This window comes from Tenebrio molitor, chromosome 9 (assembly GCF_963966145.1).
Source record: "Tenebrio molitor chromosome 9, icTenMoli1.1, whole genome shotgun sequence".
NCBI lineage: Eukaryota > Metazoa > Arthropoda > Insecta > Coleoptera > Tenebrionidae > Tenebrio > Tenebrio molitor.
In genome coordinates, this window is record NC_091054.1 from 2,326,305 (window position 1) to 2,345,148 (window position 18,844).

The following is an 18,844-nucleotide window of genomic DNA, read 5'->3' on the forward strand; positions in this document are numbered from 1 at the left end:
CACATGTAACCAATTAACTCAATAAAAAAAGGGAAAATATTACATACTCTTAAATGATGTATAGGTTCATATTTAATTTCATCATACAAGATTTAGATAATTTAAAATTAATATTTTCACTTCTCTTCTGAATTTTGTAAGATTATGATTCAAGAAATACAAATATTTTCTCCCTAGATAATAACAGAGGAAAGTTTATAATTTAATTAAAAATATATACTCCTATTAGATATTACTTGGGATTTCTAAATTTAAATGCTAATTAACAAATTATTTCGATACCTGCTATGTTATTAGATAAACTCATTAAAAGTGTATCCCACAATTTTAATAATTAAGATTTTTTAAATATAATTAGAAATTTCTGCTTAAATATGCGTGAGACTGAATATGTTCAAAACGTGATACATGATCGTCTGTCATTTGAAAATTTATAGCTCCTCAACTTTGAAATAACAAATATACGGTTGAAAATAGTCCGGAATTAAATCCGGCGGAGAATACGCAGGAAATGAGTCGAGCCATTTTTTGGTCCAATCCAATTGGTCCAAGATCATCACAGACATTAAGAGTTTGATTTAGTGGTGCCCAAAAATAATATTTTCATTCAGTACTTTAACATTTTATTCTTGGATAGTACTAGAAGTACCAATACGTCTTTCGTATTGTTTTAATGTTGTTTTAATGAGGTTGTTGCAATGCTGTATTTTATTCAAATTCTAGTTTTCTGTCAAACAAGATAGCACAAATGAATAATAGTCATTTACGAAACGAGTGCGGGAAGACATTTTTTGCGCACGAGCGAAAAAGGAGCGAGTGCTTCATTTGCGCGAATGTGCCTAACAAGTCTTCCCGCATTGAAGTTCGTACAATATTTTTTGAAACCAACAATAGAGTTTATTATTATCAAGTCAAATTATTTTCAGGCGAATGCTTTTTGGATGATTTTGAAGCACTAATGCCCGAAATCGACATTCGCGCACTAGTGCTTCAAAATCATTCAAAAAGCATTCGCATTAGTGCGCGAACGTCAATTTTGCGCACTTGTGCTTCAAAATGGCCTGCGACGGCATAGTAGTGCGCGAAGATCGATTTTGCGCACTACTATGCGGTCGCGAAATGTCATTTTGAAGGTAGTGAGTTCTAAAAAACTTTTCCCTCGCTAAAATTGACGAGAACTGCTTCATTGACGATTCCCAAGCCTAAATTGATTATTAAATAATAATCAACATTTTTTTGTCGGATGTGCGGCTTAGGTGGATGTTCATCAACATTTTTATTGTTCTGGCGTCAGAACTTCCATTAGTTCTTTCACCCCAATACAAATATGGAAAATGTGCATTCGCTTTTGGTAATGAAGTCCTTTCAGAAAAAACTATTTTTGGCTGGAACAACGACTTTATATATGACAGGATTTCATTTAGCAACGATTTACGTGGACAAGTTTCTGCAGTTACTGAAGAGAATAAAGCATCTGTTTGATGAGAGACGAAAGATGATAATCGAGTCATCTATAGAATTATCAGCACCGAGATTATCTAAATGCTAATGCAGTTTGGAAGAGGGGCAGGAATTTATCGCTTAATCCTAATAAATGCAACTCTGGTGGAAAGGGAGGACCATCAGAACGTACTACAGGAACTGTGTAGAAAGTTATGGATAAAAGAAAAAATTAACAGAGCACTGTGGCCAAGACTCACATTGTCAAAATTTGAACTACGGAAAAGCCTCAAAGGTTTATTATTAGTGCAGAGTGAATAACTAGACCTATTTTTTAAGGGTAATAAATTGCTTAAAAACTACACATTTTTAGTTTCAGTTAATAATACCTATAGGTGCCCTTACACAACACATAACAGATGAAAGAAATAAACAACAACCATAGATATTTAAAAATGTTAAAATAATTTGATATTAAATAATATATGTACTTCTCTTTTGTAAAAAGTCAAATACATCTGATTAAAATGATGAGTAATGTAAGGTTATGATTTGACAGAAATGCCAAAGCACACCTGCATTTGTAAAACAAATTAGGGTCTGCTTAAGCACAATTTTTTGAACGCTCGATACCTACTACTGAATTTTAAACGTGCTTGCTATATTGAGTCAACTGAAGCAGTGCATTGTAGGTTTTAAAAATATGAAAACAAAAGTGTTTTAACTGTGCCAGAGTTTATTTTGTAAGCGGTTATCCAAACGTTTACAGATTATTACGATTTTTCTAATTTGAATGAAAAATTCCATTCTCAATTTTAACTAACATCCCACTAAGTACATACAGGGTGTTGTTGAAACTTGTACAGATATTTTAAAGACGAGCTACTGACTTCATGTAGAACTCGGAAAAAATATCTAAAAAATTCTATGTACGCATTGGCGTACATTTTATAAAACATGATATACAGGGTGTATTTTTAAAATGTGCCGAAATTGTACCTACGAGGTTGTTTGACAACGTATAAGACTAAAAGCAATTTAAAAAAATCGTAGCTCAAAAAATAAATGTCATTTTATTTTTTGACACAGAATTTTTTAGATATTTTTTCCGAGTTCTACGTGAAGCCAGCTCGTACAACTTTCAATAACACCTTGTATTAATAATCACTCTAGATTAAGGTCTTCCTTGTCAATTCTTCTGCATCTTGGGTCATAATTTTAATAGACACCACTACCATTAATCCCCACATGCACGTCCATAATTCACAATGCGGTTTCCGTTTCAATGTAAAAAAATCAATTTTCCGTATCATTAGTTTTAGGTGCTAACTCTGTAGAACCGTCTGTCTATGGTTCGTTGATCCCCATTTCGCCATTTCACCCGCCCGACGGGGGAGCTCCGCATTTATCGCCCTAAATTCCAAATCCGGCTAAAACACACAAACAACAAGAAATCCCGAGCAAAACCTGAAACGCAACCGGCAAGCAATATCTGCTAATTATATTATAAATGATTGTGTCGCCCAGATCCATTTATTATTATTGGCGTGGCACTTGACAGCCATGCCTTTAATTGAACGCAGTGCAACGGTGTATACGTGACTGCATTATTATCATTTCAATTATTCCTGAATTGATAATGGCCTTGTTCGATTTATCCTGGCCATCTTCCACTGTCAGCGGCAAATCATTCGTATGTTTACAATTTCCGCCCGTTTAATTAGGGAATTGACGCCGCCCGGACCGACAATGAACACAATTAATTGTCGCGGGGGAATTGATAAAAAAAATCGGACACCTGAATCGTATTGATTGGACAGATGGGGTGGGATGGGTGGACGATATTGTGACGAGGAAATTGGTGTGGGAAATGCGGAGACACTTGCGAAATTGAGACGTCGAGGTTATTTAAATATCAAAGTGTTAATGGATTGTTGCTCAGCTCACTGAAAGATTGCATTCTACAAATCACGAGCACGTTTAAAAAACGGATACGCTGTTAATGGGGTTCGTGTGTTGCATTTTAACAACGTTTTATTACCGTTTTAGGTAACAGAATGAATGCACTCTACTGGTTTAATTAATAACTGGGAATTATTTATATAAAGGGTATGCCTTCGGAACGGTTTGTGTTACATATATGGCCGGTTGCGAAGATCGCAAAGCCGAATCAATGGAAGGGGAGATAACGAAGAGCATTGTATTAAATCGGCGATTTGGATGATAATCGCTTACGCAAATTTTTATCTTGATGTAGAAAGTTATTTCAGAAGTAAAAAACGATCGGGTCTAACATAATGAAAGATCAAGGAACTACGAAGTGATTTTATAACACCTATTCTATTCTATTCACGGCGTACCGCAAGGATTATTTTTGGCATACACTAATAACTTTCCTAACTCAACACAAGTACTATTTTTGCAATCTTTGTGACAAACACTTTGTTGAATTTCGGGAAAATTTACTACCGAAAATGTATCATAAAGGGTAGAAGTGACCGAGACGCAGTTGAGGTTGGCAACTGGGCGAAGCACAAAAAGACCTACTCTGTATAGTTCAGATGATTTATTTACCGAAATGTCCTAGGTAGATGAATTGTTGAAAATATACAGAGTGTCTCAGCTTTCGAGCCTAATATCTCGGTTATTTGCCAACGGATTTTTATGAAATTTAAAATGCAGATATTTTGGACCGCGTAGGTTCAATTAGTAATAATAAAATTACCTCAAGTTAAAAAATGTAATTTTAACACATGTTTCCTTTATCGAAAATTATGCGCGATTATTATTAGATTGTTAAACATTAAAAAATAGGGGTCTACACAAACAATTAAGTAAATCACTTGTCTGATTCAACGAAAAGATTAGATTTTGTCGTTAAAAATTTAATGTAAAATTTAAGGTACCTATTTGAGCAGTTACCTTTTGAAACAATTGATGATTAATTGCCAAGCAACATTTTGTACACCCTTTAAAGTCTGTCAAAATTGGGCGCGCTTTATTAGAAACGTCAAATTGTGAAAATTTATTGAAAATACTTTAAAAATAGACTACAGCGGCAGAAATTTCAATATTGTAGAAAAAGAAAAAAAAAATTGCCTATGGAGAGTGTCGTAAGAACTTCAATGACACAGTTCCTTTTCTGTGGAACACTATCCAAATGTAGGCTTTACAAAATGTAAGGTTAAGACAGTCGTCAATTTATTTGAAGACACAGGAAGCGTACGTGAACTAAATTACCTTGCTAAAATATCCCGATCGTGTTTTAGTCCTTTATGGAAGAATTAAAGCATCCAGTATAATAAATTATGTCCAAATGTTGTCTTTAACTTTGTAAGTGTTTGTAAGGTTAGCAAGATAAACGTCAAATATGTCACCTGCGCTTCTGCGAAAAGGGATGACCAAAATTCTGCAAAATTGCGCGTTTGTTTCATACGCGTCTACGTTTTTGCATTTGCAGCCACGTTTAACAGTTTTTTGATTTTTTATTGCAAACCAGACGTCTTTCAAGGACGAGTTTTTCCCTACAGCATTTTTTATTGATGATCAATTTTTTATGTAACTCTTAGTTGAGTCAACATTTTAAAAAGGCATGTAAAAATTACGTTTTTAAGACTTGGGTGATTGCATTAATGGGATTTTATTCTTCACCGTCTAAAATATCTCCATTTCAAATCACAAAAATCCGCTGGAAAATAACTGAGTTATTAGGCTCGAAAGTCTTAGCTGAGACACCCTGTATAAATAAAGATTCTTTTTATTTTGTATTTGAATACGGAATATATTTTTTATCGTACTTTGTTATCCGAATTTTTTTTCCAGTACTTTTTCTACTTCACAATCCTTTCTCTCCCGCTAAAGACCGCTGATTTATGTTTTGCAGATACCATCTCGCCCACAATGTACCATATACCATCAGGTGTATTAAGAGATTAAACTTAATAACGAGGCAAACACGATAAAACGATTGAAGACTCGCAACACTGGTATTTAACTTAAGAAAATAATCCATACCAAGATTACTTTCCTCATAAAACACAAGTCTTTTCGATAGGATACGAATGTGTAAGTTTTAGGTGTGTGTGAGACACGTATTTGCCATAAATTATGCAAAAATGTTGTATCTGCGACAGAATCTATAAAAAATATTGTTCGACATTTACGTTAAAAATTGCCCATGATTAGGGTTTGTGGTAGTTAATGGTATGTTAGGCCAGGATAATAAGTTTATTATAGCAGAAGATGTAGTTTTCTGGGTTGATAAGACGATGAATAAGACGGGAAAAGAGCTGTACAACTGTAAAAATTAATAAGATGGTTGTTAGTTACTAATTATACATTCAAAGACGTGGCACCTGTTTGGAAAAAAGTAATTGTAGGTATTCTAGATTGACCTGAAAATAATTTGGAATTGAAGGCATCGAGAATTTCTAGCGTTGTAATAACAATGAGGAACAATCTCTGGGGACAGATAAGACCAAAATAGTTATTTGTGTATCAAGGCCAAAAAGTGCAGCTTTTTCGTCCGAGTCTCGGTTTTCTGTCCGAGGCGCAGCCGAGGCTTGAAAACAGGTGAGGACAAAAGGCACTTTTTGGCAGAGGTGCACATAAAATATTTTAGGCGACCGCACGAACTTCAAAACAAAAGACAGCATTGGAAAAATTACAAATTTATTTTGTATCTACTACATACTACATATTTGCAATACAATTACTTATTTACATAATTTATGGTGACAGGACAATTATCGGTTTTGTGTGTCAAATGGCGCCACGGTCAACGTTCGAAAAAGTGCGTCCGAAAAGGAATTACTTTTCGTCCGCTTGTGAGTAAGTAAGTAAAATATCTTGATATACGTAATTGTCAAAAACTTCAGTATCTTCAATGGAAACGATGCTGGAAGGAAAAAAATAAGAACAGAAGCTCTATGAAGATGTATACGGGGCCACTGTGAAGGCAGGATATTAAAATGGTCATTATTTCAGGCTCGCAACTAATTTTTAATTTACGCTTTAACCGGAAATTAATAATTTCTTTTTTAATTCTAAACCATTAGACGGTATTTTTAATGATAGTTTAGTGGTGATGTTTCATTACAAATTAATTTTATGGCTCTCGTCTTCGCTTTTTTTACACCACTTATTAATGTAGTCCGGCCCGAATAACCGCAACCACACTGTATATGATTTTTTTTATTTCGCCGCACAACTCCTGCTGATTTCATGATTTATAGCAGGAATTATTCTCATGCATCGATTATTCTCGTGTTAAAAAACTTGTCGCATCCTAAATTAGAATTCTCATCTCCATGAGAATGCAATTTATCACTCCAATCAGTGTGGATTTTTAATTAAGAATTAATTTCTACGTCCGTGGCCTCTTCAGCCGAGAAGAGTTCTTTCGGTTGCAATAAACGGCCTAAAATTCACAACGAAACGTCGTTAACACAATCAAAATTTCAAATTTTTCCCATTTCGAAAACGATTTTTTTTTTAATGGTACAATTTTACGTAAAGATAAATATTAATTCACTTGAAGCAGTAAAAATTATTTTTTTCAAAAACAACCCAAATTCTGGTGGGAATTTGGGTTCCAATTTAAACAAAAAAAATTTTTGTAAAGAAACAGACCAACAGACTTCGTTTCTACTTAATTTATCAAAATCCAGTAATAAAAATAAAGTTTTTCCATGATCATTGAATTTCAGTGAGCAAAGTGAGCAAAGTTGGCAATTGAAGCACTAGTGAGGAAAAAATATTTTCTCACTAGTGAGCAAAGCGTAACGATTTGCGAGTTTGTCGATAGAGGACACCGAAAATGTACTGGAAGTTTTTTAATCTGTTTCTAAAATAGTTTCTGAATATTAATAACTAAAGCTTGTCTGATTTTTGACTTATTTAAATTTTTAACCTGTTATTTAGATGTCAATTGACGAAAAAACGTGAAATTGCTTGGGGTTAACTTATCTGCAAAAATTCAAAAATGCATTATGTGTTGGTATTACTGATTAAACTAAAATCAGTAAACCAATCATAAAGCGTCTTATTAAGTTCGTATAATAACACATATATTATTCATGTGTTTTATGTGCTTTTATATTTTATTCTTGTTGATTTTAATTTGCAACTCTCCATGTAATAGAAATTAAATTAAATTAAATTTTTCACTAATCAGGATTTAAAAAAAAATGTAGGTAAATAAATTTGACATTTTAATCGAAAATGTGCGAGATATCTTAAGGAGATTACGATGAATAAAATGTGTTAAACACGAAAAGTCAAAAATGAGTTGAGATTTTATTGAAATTATTTTATTCAAATTAAAAGTTGCCTTAAAAAATTATAGTGTAATTTTTTTAAGGCTGACAGATCAATGGAAATGACATCTGGATACAATGACAATTTTCTAGTATTTTTTTTTATGTCTAGTAGTGTTTTATAGGTTTTAAATATTAAAAAAAAATCAACTGGACTAAAATCAGGTAAGTGGCAAGCCTATGATTTCTTCAATTCATTTATTCTTCTTTCTTTCAAAAAGTAAGCTTATTATTTTAAAAATATGTAATTTAAATGTACTTTTAAATACCATAAGTATTTAGAATTTTTTAAAACCTTTTGTTTGTTGAATAATATCTTCCAAATAAAATTTTTCTTTTTCGCAAAAACACAAATTCCCCCTTTGAAAAGTTTTCACTTGAGATTTCCCGGCGCACCCAGTGTATAATTTGTAATTTCCGCCTAAATTACCCTAGTGTCAAAAATGGCGCCGCATCCTCGCACCTGCCACAATTTCCTGTTAGCGATCTCAAATCTCTTACCTTTCCCCGTATGCGTCTCGCTGCCGCTATCTTCGGACGGCGGTCCCGGCGGCGCCCTGATCCCGTGTCCCAAACCCGGCGGATACCGTGGCCTGTTGAGTGGCGCGAAGGCCCCCGGCATCCCTAGCAGACTCGCAGCACCGGGAAATTGCAAAAGGGGGGCCCACGGGGGTCTCGGCGCCAAATGCGCCGCCGCCGCCGCGTACAGCTGCAAAGGGGGCGGTAGCACCCCCGATTCCAGCACCATCTCGTTGAAAGGGTTCACTGTGAGGGCGCTTTTCAGTCAATCACTAAAATCACTTAAATCGAACGGATCCATTTCTGCACCGACGGCGCGGGGGCGTCGAGGATCGCTTGGTTTTTTATTGTGACGAGATCGCAAATCAATCTGTTTATTTATCACTGAATATTCATCGAGCTGTCATTGTCGGTTCTTGCAGTTTTTTACATAACACAGGGGATTTATGCGACGCGGTTGTCACTCGCCACGAAATTCACCGACTGTCATTATTTGCTTTATTACACTAGTCCACACTGTATTTTTTCAAATGGGAGTTTTTCGTTGCTGCTATGGTCCATGTGCACTGTTCTATGTTGTGGACGTTGCGTGTCTGTTTCCTGTGCCTGTTGGAAGTTCACTAACCATAACATTGTATAGGATCGTGTAGAGGGCGTAACGGTTGCCACCTTTTATTTGGCCAAATTGTGATTGGTTTGTGTAAAGACCGCCTTTCATGTTTTCCCGCCCAAATTGCTGAATATCATTAGTGAAGTATGGGGTGATGCCAATATGTTCCTGTTATTTATTGTTTAGGGTTTGATGTGTTTTTGGTGTAGTTGAATTTGGATTTTTATTATTTTTTGATGGATTGATAGCGGCGCTCTTTTCTGATTTATCGTTAATTAGATTTTCCGTTTTAATATGGAAAATTTTCATGACTATTTTTGTGTTATAAATAAGCCGAATTAATTTCTCTCATGGTCTAACACTAATTTGTCATTTTTAGTACACCCAATTAACATATAAAGTTGTTTGTTGTTATATCACGGATTTATGATAAGGCGACCCATTTTTAACTGCACATTTACATACTCTTTTTTTCTCTTTAAAAATGAAATTAATTCTACTAATTCATAATTACTCATTTCAAATTTACTGCAATTATGATAAACATTTTCTGCTCTCAGATTGGTGTTTCCACATTATTTTATTACGTATTCGCCCACAGAATTATTTTTATTGGCTTGTTAAATTCAGTAGGCGTAGTTTAAATCATTTAATCATTTTTTAAATTCAGCAATCTAAATGTGGAAATGTTATTAATGGATGTCTTTAGCATTCCGTACTCTGAAACTTGAATCATAATAATAAATAAATATGTATGTAATAACCAAAATTAATTTTTAAAAACAGAAATAGCGTCATATCTAGATAATTACTAGTTTCTAAGTAAAATACTTAGTAAAATTCTATTTACTAATTTCTAATTAACTGAATCGATAATTTTTTCATCTTTCCTCGCTCATTTATCGCCATCGGATTTTTCCACCTCTCCTAAATCCAATTCTGATTTTGATATTTTTCATTCAATTCATTTCCACGGTTCAGACTGGCAATTATCTTGCTATCTTTGCTTCCATATTCGGCCCACTCAACTTTGCGTGATTTCTAAATTATGAAATTTTCACTCCATTTTTCGATGGTGCATTACTCTTTCAATTTTCTTTCTCCGCCACTATCGACTCCTTAAAATAATATCTCTAATTTCATTCTTTTTTATTAATAAAATAAAAGAACAATATAACGAAATGTTTCCAGACTCACTATACGTATCCACCCAAGTTCACTGTTTAATTAAAAAAAATTACACTAAAATTTTACCATTAGGTAGGGAATAGCTGTTTTCAATACAAGTGAGCAAAGTGGTGCATTTAATCACGAGGACGGAAGTTGGGCGTCCGAGCCGTAGGCGAGGGCCTCAACTGGAAAGTATTTTAAAAACAAATTTAAAAAACTTTGCTCACTAGTGACAAAATATTTTTTCCTCACTAGTGATTCAATTGCCATCTTTGCTCACTATTTTCAGTGAACAAAGACCACTGGAATTCAATGATAATGGAAAAAATATTTTAACCTCCGTAATAATCTGGTACAAAATAGTATATTATGATATACGAGTGTTATAAGAAGAATTTTGTACGGGCACGACGAGCTTGCGAAGAGTGCCAAAAAGGAATAATTGCTGCAAAATGCCTTATGAACCAGATATCATATATGTACTATTTTTTCTACTTTGCACTTTTGTTTTGTTTTGGTATTTATTTTGACATTTCATTTCTGTCATGCCAACATCAGGAATGCCAACCTTGGTGAACAAGTTGGAAAGAAATAGATAAGTACCTACGAGTTTTTTACCAGAAATGTATGAAATATTTTTATAGACTTTTTTGTGCTGCTGCGCAACCCATTCCTGTGGCGGCTCGTTTAATCAATATAATTAATATATGGAAACTGATCAACGCCACCACTGTTATTATAGATTATTATGTTAAACTAACAATACAATTTTCTCAGCAACATGTTTATTAATACGAATAAATCATTTCAATCAATAACAAGCATATTATCAGGAATTTGAATTATTAATATTAATTAATAAAAACTAGTTATGTCTACATCCCAGCTCCTGCAACACGAGTAGGCGTAGAACATCTATTTACATATTTACATTACTCCAATTATGGTTCCGTAATATAGATAGTGTGAAGAATTTTTATTCAAATGTTTTTTTTTGTGCTGCTCGTTCTAATTGGATTATTCAAAATTTGACAGCTCACCAGATAATTTAAATAATTTACCATGAGTTATAGAATAATATAAAGGACTTTAGCGACACACTCTGTATTTATAATTGGTTAACCTTGCCCCATTGATAAACTTTCAAATTTTTTTCGAGATAAATGGCCAGTGGCGTGGTCAAAACGGGAAAACAGAGTGTATCATTTATTTAGATTGAAATGCTATACTCAATTAAACTGTCACGATTAATTCCGCAAAAATTACTATAGCCAATTGTAAATTATCTGCTCTATTCAGTTACAGACAGTGTAATTGGATTAGTCAGGTTTTTTCTCGCGGCCTACAGTTATTACAAAACAATCTGTTTTGAAAGCATTGCAAACTCTTTGAAAAAAATATCATCCGAAAATGATACGAAAGTGAAGAACAGCTACTGACCGAAAGATATTTTTTTCGGAGGTCTTGAATTTTCTCATGGGCTATGAATCATATCGGCGCAAACGACGAATGGAAAACATTGTCAGTCGTTACGTTTTACAAATTTTTCACTGGTTTATCGCTCCGCCTTCGCGCAGATTATTCAAGGTCGCAGCCCATGAGAGAATCCAACACCTCCACTACACCGCGCTTTCTAATCAGATTCAGGAAATTTTAAACAAACTTTTTGTACTTAACTGTCTCAAATCAATTTCCTTTATGACGTGATAAATCGAGACTGACACAATATCACGTCAGAATTGACACTTTGTGACACGATACCTATATTTCTGAATTAATTTCATTGATGTGCTTTTAAATATGGATCGCTTAATATAATGTAAGCGATAGTCTAGATTATTAGCACCCTGAAACCGAAACTCCCCTACTCTGTTGCCAAACCAGCGATTCGAGCCGCTGACTTAGCATTATATAAATATTCAGAACGATACAGCGATCATCAATCATTTACTAAAGTGACCTGTCATTGTGATATCCCTAACACCCCTGTTGTTGTAACATGGATGTTTATAACCGACGAGGTGTTGGATCAATTTCAAATCAAAACATTTCATAATCACTGCACGAAATACCCCTTTTCTTGTAAAACCACCACTCTTGCTGACGGATTATTAAACCGTCATTATCTACTATTTTCTTTTTCACTGATTTATCATTTTAAGACTCATAAAACAGTATTAACTGTTTGTTTACATTCAAGTGAATTATGTTTATGAGGGAATTATTTAAAGTGGTACCACCAGGTGTTAAACAGTGTCCTAACAAGGACGATAATCCTGATATATTATGAAAATGTTTTCCTCCATGAATAAAATAGATAAACATTTCCAAATACATTTACAAAGATTATTTCCAAGTTTTTGCAGCTAGTACTAATGCACTAATGCGTAAAACACAATTTACTATCTTTTCTTAATAACACTGTTTGACCTTTTGACTTTTTCGAGATTAATCTTATAAATTGAGAATAAAATTATTCCAATTACTCTCACTATTACAGAAGTATGAATCCTCTCTTACTCTTCATTTTATTGGTCTGGGGTGCTCAAAAAGCTCATCTCGCCGAAATTACGTCATGTTTTCCTGGTATGTATTAATAATTACTACCACCACTTGTAACATTTCATTAGATACCTACTATTTTTTCTTAATTTTTTTTACTATAAATTGCCAGTTATTATTTATAATATTGTCGTTATTATCTTTCCCCAGTGATATTGAAGCACCTAAAGCCAAAAACTCCTGATTCTTCATTTCTTTTCAATCATACTTTTTATTTTTATTTTATATATTTTCTTATCTGTTATTGGGGTGGTTAACATAACCTTCATTTTATAAAGCGCTCTGCCTTCGCGCAAATATTTCCAAGGTCACAGCCCATGAGACAATCCATCCTTTCATAAATCTGACTGTAACCGAGTCTAAAACCTCCTTTGCATTTTACTTTTGTCTTTTCCCATAGATTATTACTGGAGAGACTTCAAAGGAAAAATCCCCGAAGATGCTGTCGAAGGAGGTCTCTCTCCGTCTGGTCGCCCTTTCTACGTCGCGCAAGCTTATTTCCCCAAAACGGGATTGCTTCCAGCGAACGTTTTCCCAGGAAAATCTGAAGCACTGTCTAGTGGCCTCGGTAAAGAAATGAAAACGAACGCTCACGTAAAGGTAATTCTTTTCAATAGACAAACAGATTTAGCTGAGAGATGTTTTGCAGGTTCTTTGTAGCAAACACAAGAAAAATTTCAAATGGGTTCCAATGGAAAGTAAAGATCTGCATAAATTAACTAGCACTCATGTTGTCATTGGCGGAGGGGAGATAGGAAGAGTCTTGTACATTGGAAGGGTTTTTGATGAGACGTCACCAATTGTGGGAAAAGTCTTTAAACACCTTCATTCCAATCGAGGAGTGTGGATTCCAAGCAACGGTGGCGAGCTAAACTTTTTGAGCTATGAGATCTTGACTTACTCTTGTAAAGATGGTCCTTCAAATTTTCCCAACTCTGAATGATTAAATTCTTGTTTATTTTTATCATATCGATAAATGTTTGTATACTTTATCCTTGATCTAGATATACAGTGCGATCTAGAAAAGTCGAGTACGCCACGACTATCATGGTTCAGTTGACAACCCTAGTTGAAATATTGCTGTTGTCAAAGAAATATATTTAAGTCCTCCAAGTTCTCAGAGAGAAACTTGACTGTTGTCAAATACACCATGACAGTCATGGCTTACAGAATTTTTTTTCCGATCACACGGTAGGATTCTTCAGTGTTATCTCATTCTCCACAATCTATTTACACGCTTTCTTATCTTTCACACCCAAATAGTTCGCATTTATCTTCTTGGCGCCTCTACAGTAGGATCTCAAAAATCATGAGTCCCTCAAAACTTGGTAAGTCCCTCGTTAGCTACAAACCTTTTGATGTAGTTACTATCTTTGTACTGTTAGATTATTACTGGAGAGATTACACCGGGGAAATTCCTGATGATGCAGTGCCAGGAGGTTACGACCGAAACCTTGAACCAACCTACATCGGCCAACTATTTGTCATAAATCATGGACTCCTACCGGCAAGGATTTACAAAGGGCAGAAGTCTGTCACGGCATCTAGATATGGAATTCACAGCTCTTGTGAATGCATCAAAGTGAGATTTTTTGTTAAGTTAAAATACCCAAATTTGTGTAGATTCTTTGCAGTCCAGATCTGCACAAATTTGTGTGGTTGCCATCTACAGCTGCCACTCTTCACACCGATGCTATTGGTAAACATTTGGTCATTGGCGGTTACGAAAATGGTAAAGTTCTGAATATTGGTCGAGGCTCTTATCAAGAAGAAGTAATTGTGGGGAAGGTTTGTGGTTTCAACATTGGATCCGCTCTGTTGTACTTTCCCTATAAAGGCAAAGAATTGGACATGAAGTCTTATGAGGTTCTTGTGTATGACATCAATGCAGTTGGTGATATAGATGTTAGGTAAAAGGTAAAATGTCCCCTTCTGTTAAAGCACAATTGTTGGAATTACCTTTGCAAATAATAGATTGGGAAATCATATAATTTGTGATGCAATTGTAGAAAAAGACAATAAAGTATAAATAATGTTTTAATTTCTTATTCACAATCGCACTGGTATTAATAGTTTGTTCCTTAGAAGTTCATCACCCAAAATGAGTCCGCTCTGGTTCCTTACTGTATTATTATCTTTACCACATCATTCTAAAAAACTCGTACGGTTGGGGTCCTCGCCTTCGGCTCAGACGCCCAACATTCGTACTCGTGATTAAATGGACGTTTGCTCATACGTGTTGAAATGTATATAAATGAAAATGACAAAAACATTATCTATGACCTAACATTATCTATCTGCATCACTATTTTCGTACTTTCAGTACAACATATTTGACGCCCTCTATTGACAAACTCGCAAAACATTCACTTTGCTCACTAGTGAGAAAATATTTTTTTTTCCTACCGGTTAGAAATGTAGGCTGCGGATACCTCATTTGAGGTGAGAAAATTCAACTTTCTCGCTAAGGTAAGAAAGCTAATCATGAAATGTTTATGGTAATACTGTACCAAAATACAAATTGTCAAAAGTGAAATAAGTTATTGATAAATGAAAGCCAATTCAATAAAGCAAGTTGGTAGATCAATCATATAATCTGGAAAATAAACAGATAAGCTAGGTAGGATTACTTTACCCTGTTTATATCAAATTTTCGAACAAACGTCAAATCTTCAAATGCGATGACAAGTTAATTAAACAAATAACCCAGCCTACTATTCAATTCTCAAAATTTTCGTTTTAATCAGGAATATAACCATCTTTTTTGACTTTTTTTAACGAAGTTGTGCCGGTAAAGAAAAAAATAGTATCCAAACCTTGTTAAGAAAGTGCCCTTGCAGACCTTAGGCACTTATAAACCTCGCCTACGGCTCGGTTTATAATCTTTGCCTGCGGTCTGTAAGAAAGCACTTTCTTACCTTGGTTTGAAAAATACTATTTCCTCACTAGTGATTCAGTTGCCATCTTTCCTCACTATTTTCAGTGAGCAACAACCACTGAAATTCAATGATCATGGGAAAAATGTTTTAGTTGAGTTTTTTTTTTGGATTTGCACCAAAAGAAAATAAACGAGTTCATGTCCGATTTTTTTTTGTGATCCGCTTGAAGGTAAAATAGTGTATATCATTCAGAGTCTTTTTGTGCATCGCCCAGTTGCCTATCTCGACTTCAATCACTGGGCTTAGCACAAAAAGATTCATTTCTGCTCTTAATGATATAATCGACTATTATAACATCTGTATCAAAGTAGAGGTGACAATTTCTTCAGTAAATTAAAAGACATGTTCAATTTTGTGTAAAAAGAAATCAAAAGAAAGAAATTTGCACAGAGTCTGATAAAGCTTTCGTTTCTTCTGGCAATGCAATTGATAATAAAGAGACAAAATGACAACAAGCTCGTTATGACAATAAAAAATAAAACTCACAAACAGATTGTGAATATTTACGTCTGGTCATATCGATTTACGACTCATGCGCAACAGAAATCAAAGACAAAATATAAATAAGTCAAAGTGCATCATTCACAATCACACTGTTACGAATAACCCCAGTTAATAATTTTGCTTTCAAAATGACTTCGCTCTATCTCTTCATTGTAATATTTTCTCTTGTGCCACCACTTTATTCAAAAAAATTTGGTAAGAAAACTTATGACAGTATTGTTTCACTTTAAACCTTTCAATTTTAGACTACTATTGGAGGGATTATTATGGTGAGATTCCCGATGACGTGATCCCCGCAGGTTCCGACAGAAACCATAAACCAACTTACATCGGTCAAGTATTTGTTCCCAACCGTCAAATACAAACCGTAAGGATATATCAAGGAAGATCATCTGTCACAGCTTCCGCTGATGGGATTTTCACACTAACCTCCTTTATAAAAATCCTGTGCAGTGATAAACCCGAGAAATTTTCTTGGGTTTCTACCACTGCTGCTAAACTTCACACCGACTTGGTTGGCAGACATTTGGTCTTAGGCGGGAACGAGAGCGGTAAAGCACTCAACATCGGAAGGATTTCTTATCAAGGAGAGGTTATTGTCGGCAAGGTTTGTGGATACAACATTGGCAATGCACTGATGTTCTTCCCTTACGAGAACAAGGAGGTCAGTGCATCCTCTTATGAAGTGCTAGTTTATGATGACGCCGAAATAGATCATAGAATTTGAAGAGATGAAATGAAAATGTGTTAAAAATTATTAGAAAATAAATACATATACATAATAATTTTTTTTTTGGAAATCACAGCTCCCACATCAAGATTGTGGTTTATCAAATATTACGACAAAAATATCAGCGAGTTTGTTTATCTGGCAGTGACCTTTGTTAAATAATAAATAACACAACAGTGATTTAGTGAGTGTTGGTCTCCGGATACAAACAGCAAAATATCGGTAAAAATATTAAAAAGCACTTTTGTTTTTTAACTGGTACCTAACAGAATGAATAGTAGATTATATCACTAAGACTAGAAGTGAGTCTTTTTGTACTACGCCTAGGCCGAGACGCACTTGAGGTAGGAACTGGGCGGAGCACAAAAAGACCTTCTCCTCTGAATAATAATATACGCTACGCTTTGATGTTTTTCCCTTACCAGAATAATGAGATCAGTGTGGCTTCTTACGAAGTGCTAGTTTACCAACACTTTGAAATAGATGCTAGAATTAATACAGAATAAAGAATATTGTTTTAAATAAATCACCAACAACACGGAAAATCCACTGTGATTATTTGTTGTGTACCCTGAAAATAAATTTTTGAACTCACTTCCTTCAAAATGACATTTCGCGACCGCATAGTAGATAGTGCGAAAAATCGATGTTCGAGGACCACTATGCGGTCGCAGGCCATTTTGACTACTGCTTCCATGATCATAAAATAGAGTCGCGGAATCGAAATTTCGGGCACCATTTTTTTTGTCACTTTTGAATTTTGAGTTAATTGTAGTGAGTTTGTAATTAAATCATCGCTTTCACCCATCACTATTTTTAATTAAATAAATCAAAATGACAAAAGCATGACAACAGTAAAAAATGAGGTTATATGTATTAACGCACCTAACATTATCTACTCGTATCTGCATCACTATTTTTGTACTTTCAGTACAACATATTTGGCGCCCTCTATCGACAAACTCGCAAAACATTCACTTTGCTCACTAGTGAGAAAATATTTTACCCTCACTAGTGATTCAATTGCCATCTTTCCTCACTATTTTCAGTGAGCAACGACCACTGAAATTCAATGATCATGGAAAAAAATGTTGTAGTTGAGTTTTTTTTTTGTATCTGCACCAAAAGAAAATAAACGAGTTCATGTTCGATTTTTTTTGTGATCCGCTTGAAGGTATATCATTCAGAGTCTTTTTGTGCTTCGCCCAGTTGCCGATCTCGACTTCAATTCCTGGGCTTAGCACAAAAAGACTCATTTCTGCTCTTAATGATATAATCTACTATTATAACATCTGTATCAAACTAGAGGTAAACATTTCTTCAGTAAATTCAAAGACAGGTTCAATTTTGTGTAAAAAGAAATCAAAAGAAAGAAATTTGTACAAAGTCTGATAAAAGTGATAAAACTTTCCTTCCTTTTGGCAATGCAATTGATGATAAAGAGATAAAATGACAACAACAAGCGCGTTATGAGTCATAACAATCAAAAATACAACTCACAAATAGATCGTGAATGTTTACGTCTGGTCATATAGATTAACGACTTATGCGCAACAGAAACCAAACTAACCAAAGACAAAATATATATAAGTCAAAGTGCATCATTCACAATACCACTGTTCCGAATAACCCCAGTTAATAATTTTTGCTTTCAAAATGACTTCGCTCTATCTCTTTATTGTAATATTTTCTCTTGTGCCACCACTTTATTCAAACAAATTTGGTAAGGAAACTTATGACAGTATTGTTTCACTTTAAATCTTTCAATTTTAGACTACTATTGGAGGGATTATAATGGTGAGATTCCCGACGACGCGATCCCCGCAGGTTCCGACAGAAACGATAAACCAACTTACATCGGTCAAGTATATGTTCCCAACCGTCAAATACAAACCGTAAGGTCACAGCTTCCGCTGATGGTATTTTCACATTAACCTCCTTTATAAAAATCCTGTGCAGTGATAAACCCGAGAAATTTTCTTGGGTTTTTACCACTGCTGCTAAACTGAACACCCACTTGGTTGGCAGACATTTGGTCATAGGCGGGACCGAG

The 18,844-nt window shown here is 34.6% G+C and overlaps 3 protein-coding genes and 1 long non-coding RNA gene across 4 annotated transcripts in view; 3 read left to right on the top strand and 1 right to left on the bottom strand.

The window, feature by feature from the left end:
* LOC138138606 (homeobox protein unc-4-like) overlaps positions 1 to 8,915 on the bottom strand; it is a 34,542-nt gene extending 25,627 nt beyond the window's left edge. Inside the window, exon 1 of the mRNA XM_069058593.1 lies at positions 8,259 to 8,915. Coding sequence (XP_068914694.1) covers positions 8,259 to 8,505 — 247 coding nt within the window. The 5' untranslated portion in view covers positions 8,506 to 8,915. The remainder of the gene's footprint in view (positions 1 to 8,258) is intronic.
* A 3,577-nt stretch (positions 8,916 to 12,492) lies between these two features.
* Positions 12,493 to 13,595, top strand: LOC138137933 (uncharacterized). The gene is made up of 3 exons (XM_069057545.1): positions 12,493 to 12,642; positions 13,019 to 13,218; positions 13,268 to 13,595. The coding sequence occupies exons 1-3, from the start codon at positions 12,561 to 12,563 to the stop codon at positions 13,559 to 13,561; spliced, it is 576 nt and encodes a 191-aa protein (XP_068913646.1). The 5' UTR covers positions 12,493 to 12,560; the 3' UTR covers positions 13,562 to 13,595.
* A 158-nt stretch (positions 13,596 to 13,753) lies between these two features.
* On the top strand, positions 13,754 to 14,653 carry LOC138137932 (uncharacterized). Its single transcript, XM_069057544.1, has 4 exons — positions 13,754 to 13,809; positions 13,882 to 13,946; positions 14,004 to 14,200; positions 14,242 to 14,653. The coding sequence occupies exons 1-4, from the start codon at positions 13,769 to 13,771 to the stop codon at positions 14,530 to 14,532; spliced, it is 594 nt and encodes a 197-aa protein (XP_068913645.1). The 5' UTR covers positions 13,754 to 13,768; the 3' UTR covers positions 14,533 to 14,653.
* Positions 14,654 to 16,095: 1,442 nt separating this feature from the next.
* LOC138137936 (uncharacterized) lies at positions 16,096 to 18,715 on the top strand. The gene is made up of 3 exons (XR_011161921.1): positions 16,096 to 16,256; positions 16,307 to 18,514; positions 18,565 to 18,715. It is a non-coding gene; the product is annotated as an uncharacterized lncRNA (long non-coding RNA).
* The last annotated feature ends 129 nt before the right edge of the window (positions 18,716 to 18,844 follow it).